The 12,959-nt window shown below is 38.2% G+C and overlaps 1 protein-coding gene across 1 annotated transcript in view; it reads right to left on the reverse strand.

Annotated features, from left to right (window-relative positions):
* Positions 1–12,959, reverse strand: part of LOC150095740 (uncharacterized) — a 79,908-nt gene that overhangs the window by 33,977 nt on the left and 32,972 nt on the right. Inside the window, exon 3 of the mRNA XM_090409948.1 lies at positions 8,327–8,396. Coding sequence (XP_090266074.1) covers positions 8,327–8,396 — 70 coding nt within the window. The remainder of the gene's footprint in view (positions 1–8,326; positions 8,397–12,959) is intronic.

Genomic DNA, 12,959 nt, shown 5'->3' on the forward strand with positions numbered 1-12,959 from the left:
CTCCCATATTTAGGGTGAAGCAACAAAATCGTCTTTAAGATTGCTTGATTCTATCCAGAGGAGGCAATCTGGCTAACTAATGATCCCTCTCTCACAGACATTCAGTTTCTGCCTTGTGCCTCTTCTACAGATACTTTCATGGACAGTGCTCTGCTGAAATGGCCACTATTATTCCTTCACTCTTCCCCAAAATCATTAAAACTAGAGCCATTGCTAACCAACACCCCTTTGCACTCCATCTTGAAACTCACTGAACAAACTTTACTGCCTCTTCCTTCATCCTATCTACTTCTATCCTTTGGAACAGCCTCTCCAAATCTGCCTTCTCCAAAGATTACAACCATCAACTGTTCAAGCAAAATGTGAACAGATTCCTCCTTTCTTCTATTGCTCTTGCCCACACACACGACACTAAAGTGCTATAGGTCTTGTGGACCTTTCGTGTGTGGATCAGATATATAAAACGATTATGGCAACAATGTAGAGGACCTTAACTTGTAGAAATAAAGAGGATCTGTTTCCAATGTATAAGGTGTTAATCAGGCTCATATGGATTGCCATGCACAGACTTGGTCCTTTGGTTTTCACGGTAATGAGGATACATATTGGAAAGGATCTAGAGAAGACTGACTAAGATAATAACTGGTCTTTGGGATATGAGGATAGATTGATGGAATGTGGTTTGCAAAGCCTTATGAAGAGAATGAAGAGAGGGGATATGATTGAGACATTTAAATTGGTAAAGGGTTATTACCAGGTTAATGAGGAAGAAATTTTTCATAGAATGGAAGAAAGATGTAGAACAAGAGGACATTCCTGGAAGCCATATAAGGAGGATGTGAGCATGGGCATAAGGAGCATGTTTTCTGCAGGGATAGTGGTTTGTGAGTGGAATGCATTGCCTGACATTGTGGTGAATACACTGAATGAGTTTAAAGTAAAGTACTGATTAAAGTAGCCTCATCAGTGGGAGCCAGACCCAATATAATAATAATAATATCATGATAAGAATATAATAACCCAGAGCACTTTAGTAATAAGGTGTGACATCTTTTGACTACTTGTGTATAAAAATATGACTTCTGCATTACACTTGTAGCATTATACTTGTCCATAAGGATATGTGCTTTGCATTATGGGATACTAAGGCAATTGATGCAAAGTCATTAGCCTCTATATACAAGTAGTCTAGTCATTCTAGTCACTCCCTGATCTTTAAGCTCTGAACATATTTCCTCATCTGGGACATCAAGATCCCATTTTGATATCTCTCTTATAGAAGAGGTTAGCGATTTATGAGGGGTAATCAGTATTCCACCCACTGATGTTGTACTGAGCAATTTTTGTGAGAGTTGCTGACATGATGTTTCCATAAGTATATCACCAGATCATAGTCTTTTCTGGAAGATCCTACCAGTCCTTCTAAACACTTTTGAATAAAGAAGGATGACATTTCCCCTATTGGCTGTCGCATGGATGACTAGAAACTCTGGATATTTATACTGGTATCACATAACTTTTGTTTCTTACTTCTGTTAGCAAATGATGTATCTAGGGTATTAGTACTTGTTGGGACTTCGTTAAGGCCCTGAAACAGTTGAGAATGAAGAATTCATGTTCAAGGGATTTTTTTGCAGGCATACCTGGAGAGGAATGCCTGGGCTACCCCTGAACACTGTACTGGCACCACAGCAAGCTGTGGCCCCAATCCCAGACTATGATTTGGAAGACTTACTGCAACACTGCTGATCCTTGCAGGAAATTCAACTAGCTGATTGATCCTGGCCAGGCCATCCAAGACTGCTTATCTTGTCAAAGCAGAGGACAAAATATGTAAGATTACCAGGCTCCCTCATTCTGGATGTCCACAAGTTGCACTGCATGGAAAATATGGTAGCATGGCATTGGATCCTAGTGATCTGAAAGACCCAATAGCGTAAAAAGACTCCGGAGAAGTAGAGCAAAGAATACAGGAAAAAAGCAAAGAAAAAGAGGAAGATGAAAAGGGAGGTCCCTCCACCATCACTAGGAGGTCCTTTCCATCACGGACATATGATATTGCTGAACTTTGCAAAGGCATTTGGGATAGCACATGGAATATACTGTATAAACTACAGTAGAATAAATGGGAACTGAAGCTCATGATATGGATAATTGAATGATGGATACATAGACACCAAAAAGTAGTATACTGTATTGAAGGCTTAATGGATTGTATACAGCACTCAGAAAGGATTAAAACAGAATTTAATACTTCCTATATTTCATATCAGTCACTGAGACATCTTCAGGGATTACATAAAAACTAATGTAACATATACACAAAAATCACACAATACTAAGCTGACCATGTGGGTGACTCTAAAGTCCTATCTAAGTGGTACGCTCTCTATGGGCAGTTGTAGGTGGCCTGGAACGTAAGGTGGGATCTCTGATGATTAATGTTTCCCAAATCTTCAGAAGTTAACCCTCTATGGGCAGTTGTAGGTGGCCTGGAATGTAAGGTGGGATCTCTGATGATTAATGTTTCCCAAATCTTCGGAAGTTAAAACATTAATCATCAGAGATCCCACCTTACATTCCAGGCCACCTACAACTGCTCATAGAGGGCGTACCACCTAGATAGGACTTTAGAGTCACCCACATAGTCGGCTTAGTATTGTGTGGTTTTTGTGTATACGTTACATTAGTTTTTTTGTAATCCCTGAAGATGTCTCAGTGACTGAGACGAAATATAGGAAATATTAAATTCTGTTTTAATCCTTTCTGAGTGCTGCATACAATCCATTAAGCCTCCAATATGATGTCCTCACAGCATTCAAGCCTCAACACATGAGTAGTATACTGGTGAGCAGAATCAAGAAGGCAAATGACAAGTGGTGAGCCACAATACTTTTATATAGACATCTGTTGTTTATTTTAATATTATTATAACTCTGGACAGAACCCTCTCCTTTAACAGACCAATATTGCTGTCCAGAGCTAGAAATAACATACTGCATAAACTTGCCAGAACAACCTGGGGGGCTTGTGCTCCCACATTAAGGACATCTGCTCAGGGCCTCGTCTACTCAACTGCTAAATACTGCTCAGCTGTCTGGCTGAACAGTGCACATGTCAAATTAATTGATACTGTGTTGAATCAGACAATGCGTATCATTTCTGGAACAATAAACTCTACTCCATATTGGCTACCAGTTCTGAGCCACATACAACCGCCACAACTACAACACCAAGACAACCTGATTCGCAAATATAACAAACTTTGCTGGAACCCACTGCTTCCTATACACTCTGATATTGACAACTTTACATCACGGAGGCTTAAGTCAAGACACCCACTTATTATAACGGAACAACAACTTGTCACTGAGGGCTATGATGCAACAATAGCATGGCAGATGGAATGGACTGCCAAAGCCCTGGTAATCTGGCAGACTGTCTTTGACTCAAACAGCCCTCCATCAGATTTTAACTTACCGTGAAAAATATGGACCTCCCTAAATAGGGTTCGCACCAATCATGGTAGGTGCAGAGCCTCGTCATTTACTTGGGGAATAAGACCAAACTCATCCCGTGACTGTGGTGAGGATAACAAAACTGTACAACATATCACATTTGACTGTCCTCACAGAGCTTTCATGGGACCAGTAACTGACTGTATAACCGTTTCTACTGATGCTGTTGACTTGTTGTTGAACTTAGACATTCAATTTTAATTTTATACTTATTTGTATATTTTTATATGTATATATGACTACAGCGTCACTTCACATTATTGTATTTTTTTATGCATTTTGTTGTCTAGTACATGTTTTTTTTGTGTGTAGTAGCATATGCATGTATTCTTCTTAGCCAAATGCTAAATAAATAAATAACATCAACAATAAAGGAATGATTTAAGAGAGAATATCTAGTTGTCTGCAGTCAATGCTAAACTGGGGAGGATAACAGTAAAAGATGAGGTAGAGCTCTTGAAAGATGATCTGAATAGATTAACATTAGTGGCAAAGGATAATGATTACAAGTTCAATAAGACAAAGTGTAAGGGTGTGTGCATTTTGGGCTGAACAGATTATTTCAAGAAATTACAAGGTTTGAGTTTTGAGTTTGCCATGAGTTGCCTTGGTGTTGCACCACCTTAGCTCAGTCCTGAAGATACTTTCAGGCACAAACTTTATTTGCTCACACTTGGATAAAGGATTAAACTAAACTTATTATAGTCTAACCAAGTGAAAAATAAACTCTCAATAAACTCTCAACAAGGTTTGAGATTTGGAACTAATGGTGGCCATGAAATTAAAATGCAGGATGAATTGCAAAAGGAAAAAAATATAATGCAAAGGATTACTTGGATAATGAAAAAAACACCTGAGAAGTGAGAATATGTTCCCTACTTGGTCACCTGGGTTGCATGCAAATGAGAAATTAAAGAGAATTAATTTAGTGATGATGATTAGACACATTTATCCACAAGAATAAAATATAACAATTTTTATTATTGTGAATATGTGTGCCTAATAATCTTACCATGCCATATGTGCCATTAAAAACTAATTTAATTTAGAGATGAGTGAATCGTGATGATGAATAGCATGTAGAATGCTGCCTACAGACAAGATTAATGGTTTAAAAATTTTGGTTAATAGACTGAAATGAAAGGTTCATGATAGAGACATAAGTTACTAAGTGGATTTCATTGAGCAGATGCAGAAGAAAATTTTCAATACATGACAGGAGATGAAAGAACAAGATGGTCACTTCTGGAAGTTCGAGGATATGAGGACTACAATTTTTTCTAAGTGAGTGATAAATTAGTGGAATGAGTTGTGATAGCAAGTTATGAGTGCACTAACTGAATGCATTTAAAGAGAGTTATGACAAACATTATGTGCATGATAATTATTGTAGGTATTCCACAATGAGTTATCAGACTGTATGGAATGTGCAGAAAATAATAAGAATAATAACAATAATAATTTTGTAATAATAAATAGAAGAGTAACCTCTGGGAGTTATTATTATTATTATTACTTTGGGCAACTCCAAGGAGTCGACAGACTCATCGAGGGAGGCCCTAACATCATGTCAAAAATAACTATTCGACATTCGCACAGTATCTATCATACTTCACCTTGAACTCATTCACGGTCATAGCACCCACAACAGACTCTGGCAGCTTATTCCACTCATTCACCACTCTCCAAGTAAAAAACCTAGCTCTAACACCCCTGCTAACCACATTCTCGGCCAGCTTCCATGTATGACCCCTAGTCCTCCCACCACCAGTCCTATTCTCAAAAATATCTTCTGGATTAATCCTATAGAAACCCTTCAGTAATTTGAATGTCTCAATCATATCACCCCTTTTCCGCCTATCAACCAATTTTTGCAACCCACAAATCTTCAACCTGTTCTCATAAGGTTCATTCCACAGACCTACTATCATCTTGGTCACTCGTCTCTGGATCCTCTCCACCTCCTCCTCATCAAGAAGAAACCCTGGCACCCATATCTGGGCACAGTAGTCTAGATGGGGGTCTTATCAAGACTCGATATAGAGGAACAATAACTTGTTTGTCTCTGCTTGTTAAAGTATTTTTCAGTAACCAAGTGATTTGATGAGCTGATTTAGCCACTTTTGCAATGTGTTCCCTAAACTTCAACTTCCTATCCACCAACACTCCAAATCCCTGGCTTCATCAATCTCCCTGCTCCAGTTTACTGATTAGAGTTCCATGTGGTATCCTGTCAAAGGCCTTAGCAAGGTCCAGTAGAATCACTGTAAACCCATTACCCTTACCCAGTTCATCCGTCACTGTGTTATAAAACGTGAGCACGTTACTGAGGCATGATCTACCCTTCACAAAACCATGTTGTCCCCCATACGGTATCCCATTTTCATCTATTCAATCCTGTATTCTTCTCTTGACTAATTTCTCCAAGACCGTGACAATGATTCCTGATATGCTAATCAGTCGGTAATTTACAACAGCAGTCTTGGAACCTCCTTTATGCAGTGGAACTATTTTCCCCTCTTTCCACCCTCTCGGGACTAACCCAGACCCGAGACTCAAACACAGATGTATCGACATTGAGGTTTACAATAAACTACTCACCTCCACTTCATTCACCACAATTCCCGTATAATCTATTGGTTCATTCATTTCTGCAATGTCACCACCTGGAAGATATATTCTTGCAAAGTGCTAGCTCAGTAATTCAACTATATCAACTGATTCGGTTACCTCCCCACCATCAGTGTTCCTTAAAATCATTCTGCCATATACATTTTTTCTTTTACTTGCAACATATTGAAAAACTGTTTAGGATTCTCTTTAGCCTACATGGCCAATGTTCTTTCGTAATCCTTTTTTGCTTTACTTATCACACTCGTTACCCTTCTGGCCTGTGCTTTATACCGTCATGTGCCTGCCGGTCACCTTTCTCCTTAAATTCTCTCCATAGTTGTTTCTTTTTTTGCAGCTCAAGCTTAATGGTGTTATTCATCCATTTATACCCTACTTGATTTTTTATTCGGACTCTAGGTATACAGTCAGCCATTGCTTCATGCAAACACTTCTTAACCGCCTCCCATGCACTATCAACTTCTAGCCCTTGCAGTTGTACATGCCATGGCACTGAACCAATCAATCTCCTAAGCTTGTCATACTTACCAGCCCGATAATTCCACATGTACCCTGTCTTGATTGTAAATTCCACACTTTTAGCCACTTCCCAAGTCAAGACCATATGATCACTCTTACCAATTGGTGGCAGCATGGTCATATTCATTACAGTCAAATTCTCAGATGCAATTACTAGGTCAAGCAATCTCTGACCCCTAGTATTTTCCATTACATGCTGTTGCAGATAGTTATCCCTTAATAACCACATAAAATCCAATTCCTTCCTCCCATGTGTCCTCTCCTCCTTCCAATCAATGTTACCATAGTTGAAATCTCCCATAATAATTACCCTCCTTCCACTCATTTCTTCTATTTGCTTATGCATATTATCTCCACCATCTATTCCATCACCTGGTCTATAGCAGCACCCAACTGTATATTTTGTTGTGCTAGTTTCAATCTCACACCAAATAGCCTCAAATGTGCTCTTTTCTCTATCCTGCAGTTTCCACTTCTATTCTTCTTGGCTGTAGCTGATCAGCTATCATCAATAACACTCCCCCCCCCCCCCATTTTATTCTCCCTGTCACTCCTGAACACACCATACCCCTCACATTCAATCCCACTAGCTGTGTCATCTTCTGTCAGCCATGTTTCACTAATGCCAATAACCTGTGGTCTAGAAGTGCCAACCAAGGCCAAAAATTCTTCCTCCTTGTTCCTAATACTTCTGGCATTTGTATACATGAATTGCAGAAGCCCATTTGTCCCATCCCTATTTTGATGCCTTATACTAACTATCCCATTCTGATGTGTGGTCTTTCTTACTCACTTGGGCATATTATGCACATTCACACACTCAACTGTCTCCCTAAAATCTGCATATATACTCCCCCCCCTTAATAACTCTAGTTTCCCTGATTCTGCACATTCACTTCCACTACATTTGAGAACACCTTTTCAAGTCTCTGTACACCAAATCCATTCAAATGTAAACCATCCATTTTATATAAATCCTTTCGCCCATCGAACTCATTCCACACATCCACAAATTCCACACCACTCATCAAACATAATTCATGCATAAAGTCATTAGCAATTATGGCCCTCCTTCTATACTCTTCACTGTCATACCGCGGCAACAGACTCACCATCCTAACTCTCTCGCTCTTCTCTTTTGCTACCTCAAGCAATTCCTTCACATCCTCACTCATAGCCTTTTTGTTTCCTTTCAAATCATTTGTACCTGCTACCACTATCAATTCTTTCACCTGCTGCTTTTGCATTCTAATTGACTCGCTTACATTCTTAACGTTCACACTGGGTTGGTACGATTTTGTTAAACTCTCAACTAACACACCTCTTACTAAGGAATCTCCATACAACACACGCTCTCTCATTTTGTTTACACTCACTATCATACCCTTATTTTTTCTATCATACTTTTGCCGATTATTAGTCGGTACACTTGGTAAACATTTTTCCAACGCTCCAGCTGCCGATTTGCCCTATGTATCACTCTGCGTAATAGAGTGATCTCACTCATTACGTCAGTGTCATCATTTTTATTCTCCGATGATTCATTGATATTCCTACTAAGCTAAAATTAAAAATAAATTAACATCAGTGTTTGGACATCCTGAAATAACTATATAAATAAAATATATTGTTAAATATATAAAATAAACAATACATACAAATCGAAGTTTGGATTTTCTGAATGTAAGTGAGGAGTAGGCCTTGATTTCATAAGTTTGTCTGGAATCGCTGAAAAGAAAAATTGTAAAACTGAAATACATCAAATTAACATTCACACAACTAAGTGTCCTATTCTAATGTGAGTTTATCAAACATTGTCAAAACGAAAAAAAATGCAAATTATTTATTTCATAACATTACTTTTCCTCTTTATGAGGAAAAACTTCAGAAAGGGCATTTATAGGTATAATCCTTGTTATTGCTGGCATAAAATGGATCAAAATCATAAGAAGAAAATTCTCATTTGAGTACAGACTGTCAAGATGGGAAAATATTGCAATCATCTCAGAGATGATTGCAAAGATTCTGTAGAGACAGAATTTAGTTCCTACTTTTTTCCCTATCAACAAAATCTCTTGGTTGCCATCCATGAAAGATAAATAGTCCTCTCTCTCTATATCCTTCTGGTGTTTACCAAGTTCAGTGTGGGTGCCTTTGCTTGTACTTTGGACAAAGGATATTCTATCAAAAAACGACTACAAGAACACCAATCTTATATTAACAACAATAAACCTGAAAAATCTGGCCTTGCTCAGCACAGAGTGCACTGACCACAGTATAACTATAGTTCAATACTTGCCTTTTACATGGGTACAGGTTTAGGTTTAGATTTGAGCAGTTATTTAAAGAGAGTGCCGACACACTTCTACACTGCCCAAATTTTAATCAGAATGATCTCTCTCTATCACAAAGATTTGAGAGAGTCTCATCCTCATAAATGGCAAGCAAGGGTGTTCCCCGACCCCAATTTTAATTATTACTTTTTTTATTTATTTTACTTTTATTTTTAATTTAATATAATGCTATGCCATTTCATTATCGAATTAAATTTAATTTTATTTCAAATCACTTAATTTTAATTTGAACCTTAATTGAAATCATATTTTATTGTAACCACCCACTAGGTGGAATCTGGCATGTAGCTCAGCTCTGTAAATAGGATTGACATCCTTTGTTGTAACTTCACCTTGTGATTATGCTGATGCAGGGATGATAACCAGTTAGTTTCTGGTCTAAATATTTGCAGTAATAAGATTATTATATTCTTGTGAAATACATGTATCGAATAAATAAATTACTTACTTATATTTATTGCTGGCCTGGTTGGCTGAGTGGTTAGCGTATCCGGTTTCCAGCCAAAAGGCTGTGGGTTCGAATCCCGCATGGGCATGGATGTTTACTCTAACCAAGTGGAAAATAAACTTTCAACATGGATGTTTATGATTGTCTGTGAAAATACTAGTGGTGGTGGTGGGTGGTAGATGGCGTTGGTGTAGTTGCAGTTCATTGTAGTTGGTGGATCGAGTGATGAAGACAAAGAGCTGTAGAGTGAGTGCCCTCCCTCGATGAGTCTTTGGATTCCCTGGAGGTCACATAATAATAATATGTTATTTGGATTTTATTCAGAATTGATATCACAAGAAAATATAAATTTTGTTCAGATTTCAAGATGTGACAAAACATACAGTATGGTGCAAAAAAAAAAAAGTACTGAATAACTACATATATATTATGATTGTAGTTCAGTACTGTTTTGTGGCATACTGTATATTTACATTCCCCTTTTTATTCCCTTTGCTACAAAAGTTTTGTTTTGGGTGCATAATCATCCCAAATGTAGAACAATACTCTAAGGTTGGGTGGATTTTAGATTTATAAAAACAAATCATTGGAATAAGTGAAACATGGTTGAATGAAGATGATATTATAACGGAATAGAAATGGAAGGGTACAGTATTTTTCGTGAGGATAGAAAGGGCAGGAAGGGAGGAGGAGTGTTGCTGATGATAGCAGGGGAATTAAGTCCACATAAGGTAGCATGAAAGGGGAAATAGTGGCAATGGTTATGAGGCAGTATGGTGTAACATGGAGGTTGAGAGGAAGACATATTTAGTTGGATGTTGCTATAGGCCTAATGTGAAAGGTGGTGATGAAGAAATGTATAAACAACTTGGATTAATGAACAAAGGAAGGGTAATTATTATGGGTGATTTTAATTATAGTGGTATAGATTGGAATGAAGAGATAGCATTTGGGAATAAGGAAAATGAATTTCTTGAGAGATAACTATCTCAGGCAGCACGTAAAGAAAGGCATGCGAGGATCAAGAGTTCTAGATTTCATCAGAGGATGTAATTGTTAGAGGGGTTTCACATTTTCCTCCAGTTGGTGAAAGCGATCATGAAGTAATTACCTGTGTTGTGGCTAGTCATATGCAGACTTTTGCGAGGAAAGGATATATGTGGAATTATAAGGCTGGTGATTATGACAAGCTTAGGAGACAACTTTGAGCTATAACGTGGAACAAGGAGTTGAGCAGTAAGGAAATAAATGCTGCATGGGAACTTACAAAGAAATACATAACAGCATCAATGTACGAATGCATTCCAAAAGGCTGAATAAGTTAGGTCTAAAATGGATGAATGTGAAGCTTAAGCATGAAATCTGGAAAAAGAAAGTACTTTGGAGGAAGTACAAGATGAATAATGGTAATCAGTCATGAAAAATATAAAGAACAAGCCAGGAGAGTGACTCAGTTAGTAAGGAAAACAAAAGTAGAGTATGAGAAGAAATTGGTAAAGCAGGCTAAGAAAAACCCCTAGAGAATTTTTTAGATATGTGGTAGATATGATAGCTTAATTGTGAGTGAGCAGGAGGTATTTGAGGAAATAAATAACCTTGATGTTAATAAGGCGATAGTATTTGATGACATATCACTACATATCTTAAGGGAATGTTCCAGGGAACTGGCAGTAACATTGGCATGCCTGTTTAATAAGAGTTTTGCAACAGCACAGGCTCCAAGGGAGTGGAAGGAGGGTAAAATTGTTCCACTGCATAAAGGCAGTGATAAGGTTGTACTTTCAAATTATAGGCTGGTCTGTATATCTGGAGTTGTGGTGAAGGTCCTGGAGAGATTGGCGAGAAGTAGGATACAGAATTGGGTTGATAACAGCAGCATTCTCTGTGGTTATCAGCATGGGTTTGTTAAGAGGAGATCATGTTTCACCAACTTACTTATGTACTATAACAAGGTGACAAATACCTTGGACAAGGGAGATGAATATACTATGGTGTACTTGGATTTTGCAAAGGCTTTTGATAGACTACCACATGACAAGCTTTTAAATAAATTGAAACAGATGGGACTGGATAACAGCCTTCTGTGTTGGATCAGTGATGGGATGTCAGAAAGGTATCAGAAAGTTGTATATTGGGATGCAGTATCCAAAAGAGAAAGGTCACCAGTGGTGTGCCACACAGGTCAGTTTTGGGGCCATTTTTATTCAATTTCTGTGTTAATGATATTGGGTTGGGTTTAACTAGTGATATCCAGCTGTTTGCAGATGAATGCAAAACTGGGGAGAGCAATGCACAGTCAGGCTGATGTTGATGCCTTACAAGAGGAATTGAATAAATTGTACGAACGAGCAGGTAAGCAGAACTGTCAGTTCAATGTTGCCAAGTGTAAAGTTTTGAGATTTGGTAAGCAATGATGGGATGCAAAGTATACACTTGGTGGAGAAACTTTAACAGAAATAGAGGAGATGAGAAATCTAGGAGTGATGGTGGACAAGGACCTGAAGTTCAGGGGCCACATTGCACATCGAATAATGGCAATGATGTGGAGAACCCTGACATGCAGAAAAAATAGAGAGGTTATGATTCCATTGTATAAGGCCTTGATCAGGCCTCATACTGTATTACTGTAGTGTATTACTTTACTTTCCTCCACCGTATTCTGTGGCATGTATCCAGAGCATGGTCTGCAAGACCAGAGTGGCTGTACTTGTGAAAATGGATGTAGTCCTTGTGTTCCAAAATTCTGATATTCGCTGTCCTGCCTGTTTGGCCAAAGTAAGATTTGGTCGCTGGGTTTTCATGGTGACGAGTATACGTTGGAAAGGGTACAGAGAAGATTCACAAAGGTAGTCATTGGTCTTTGGAATGTGGAGTACGAGGACAGATTAATAGAATGTAAGTTGCAGAGCCTCGTGAATAGGAGGAATTATATGATTGAGACATATAAGCTGGTCAGGGATTATTATCAGGTAGACATGGAAGAGATTTTTCATAGAATGGGAGAGAGGAGTAGAACAAGAGGCAATTGCTGGGAACTGTATAAGGAGGGTGTGAGCAAAAGAGTGAGAAGCAGGTTCTTTGCATGGAGGGTGGTTGGTGAGTGGAATTCATTGCTTGAAAGTGTTGTGGATGTGGACACATTGAATCAGTTTAAGACGTGGTTGGATGAGCATTGTATGCAATAGTGAGTGCCTCCCACGATGAGTCTCTGACTCCATGGAGGTCAAATGTTAATAATAATAATAATAAAATATTGGGAGTTGTGCAGGAGAGAAGTAGTCTTTCGAACAAAAAAAGAATATAAAGTTTTCTGCAAGCAGAAGAAACTATGGATGTAATATGTTTGTGCTAGGATCAAAGAAGAGTACTGATCTTGACTGAAAATTAGAATATCATCAAAAGTAAGAAATGAAGCAAGATCGTTCTTTTAAGGAATAGAGTAGGAATATGTTTTCATAACTTAACTGATATACAAGGGAACAATCGTTT

The sequence above is a fragment of the Typopeltis vanoorti genome, chromosome 20 (genome assembly GCF_054136105.1).
Source record: "Typopeltis vanoorti isolate ZY-2024b chromosome 20, IOZ_Tvanoo_1.0, whole genome shotgun sequence".
NCBI classification, from domain to species: Eukaryota; Metazoa; Arthropoda; class Arachnida; order Uropygi; family Thelyphonidae; genus Typopeltis; species Typopeltis vanoorti.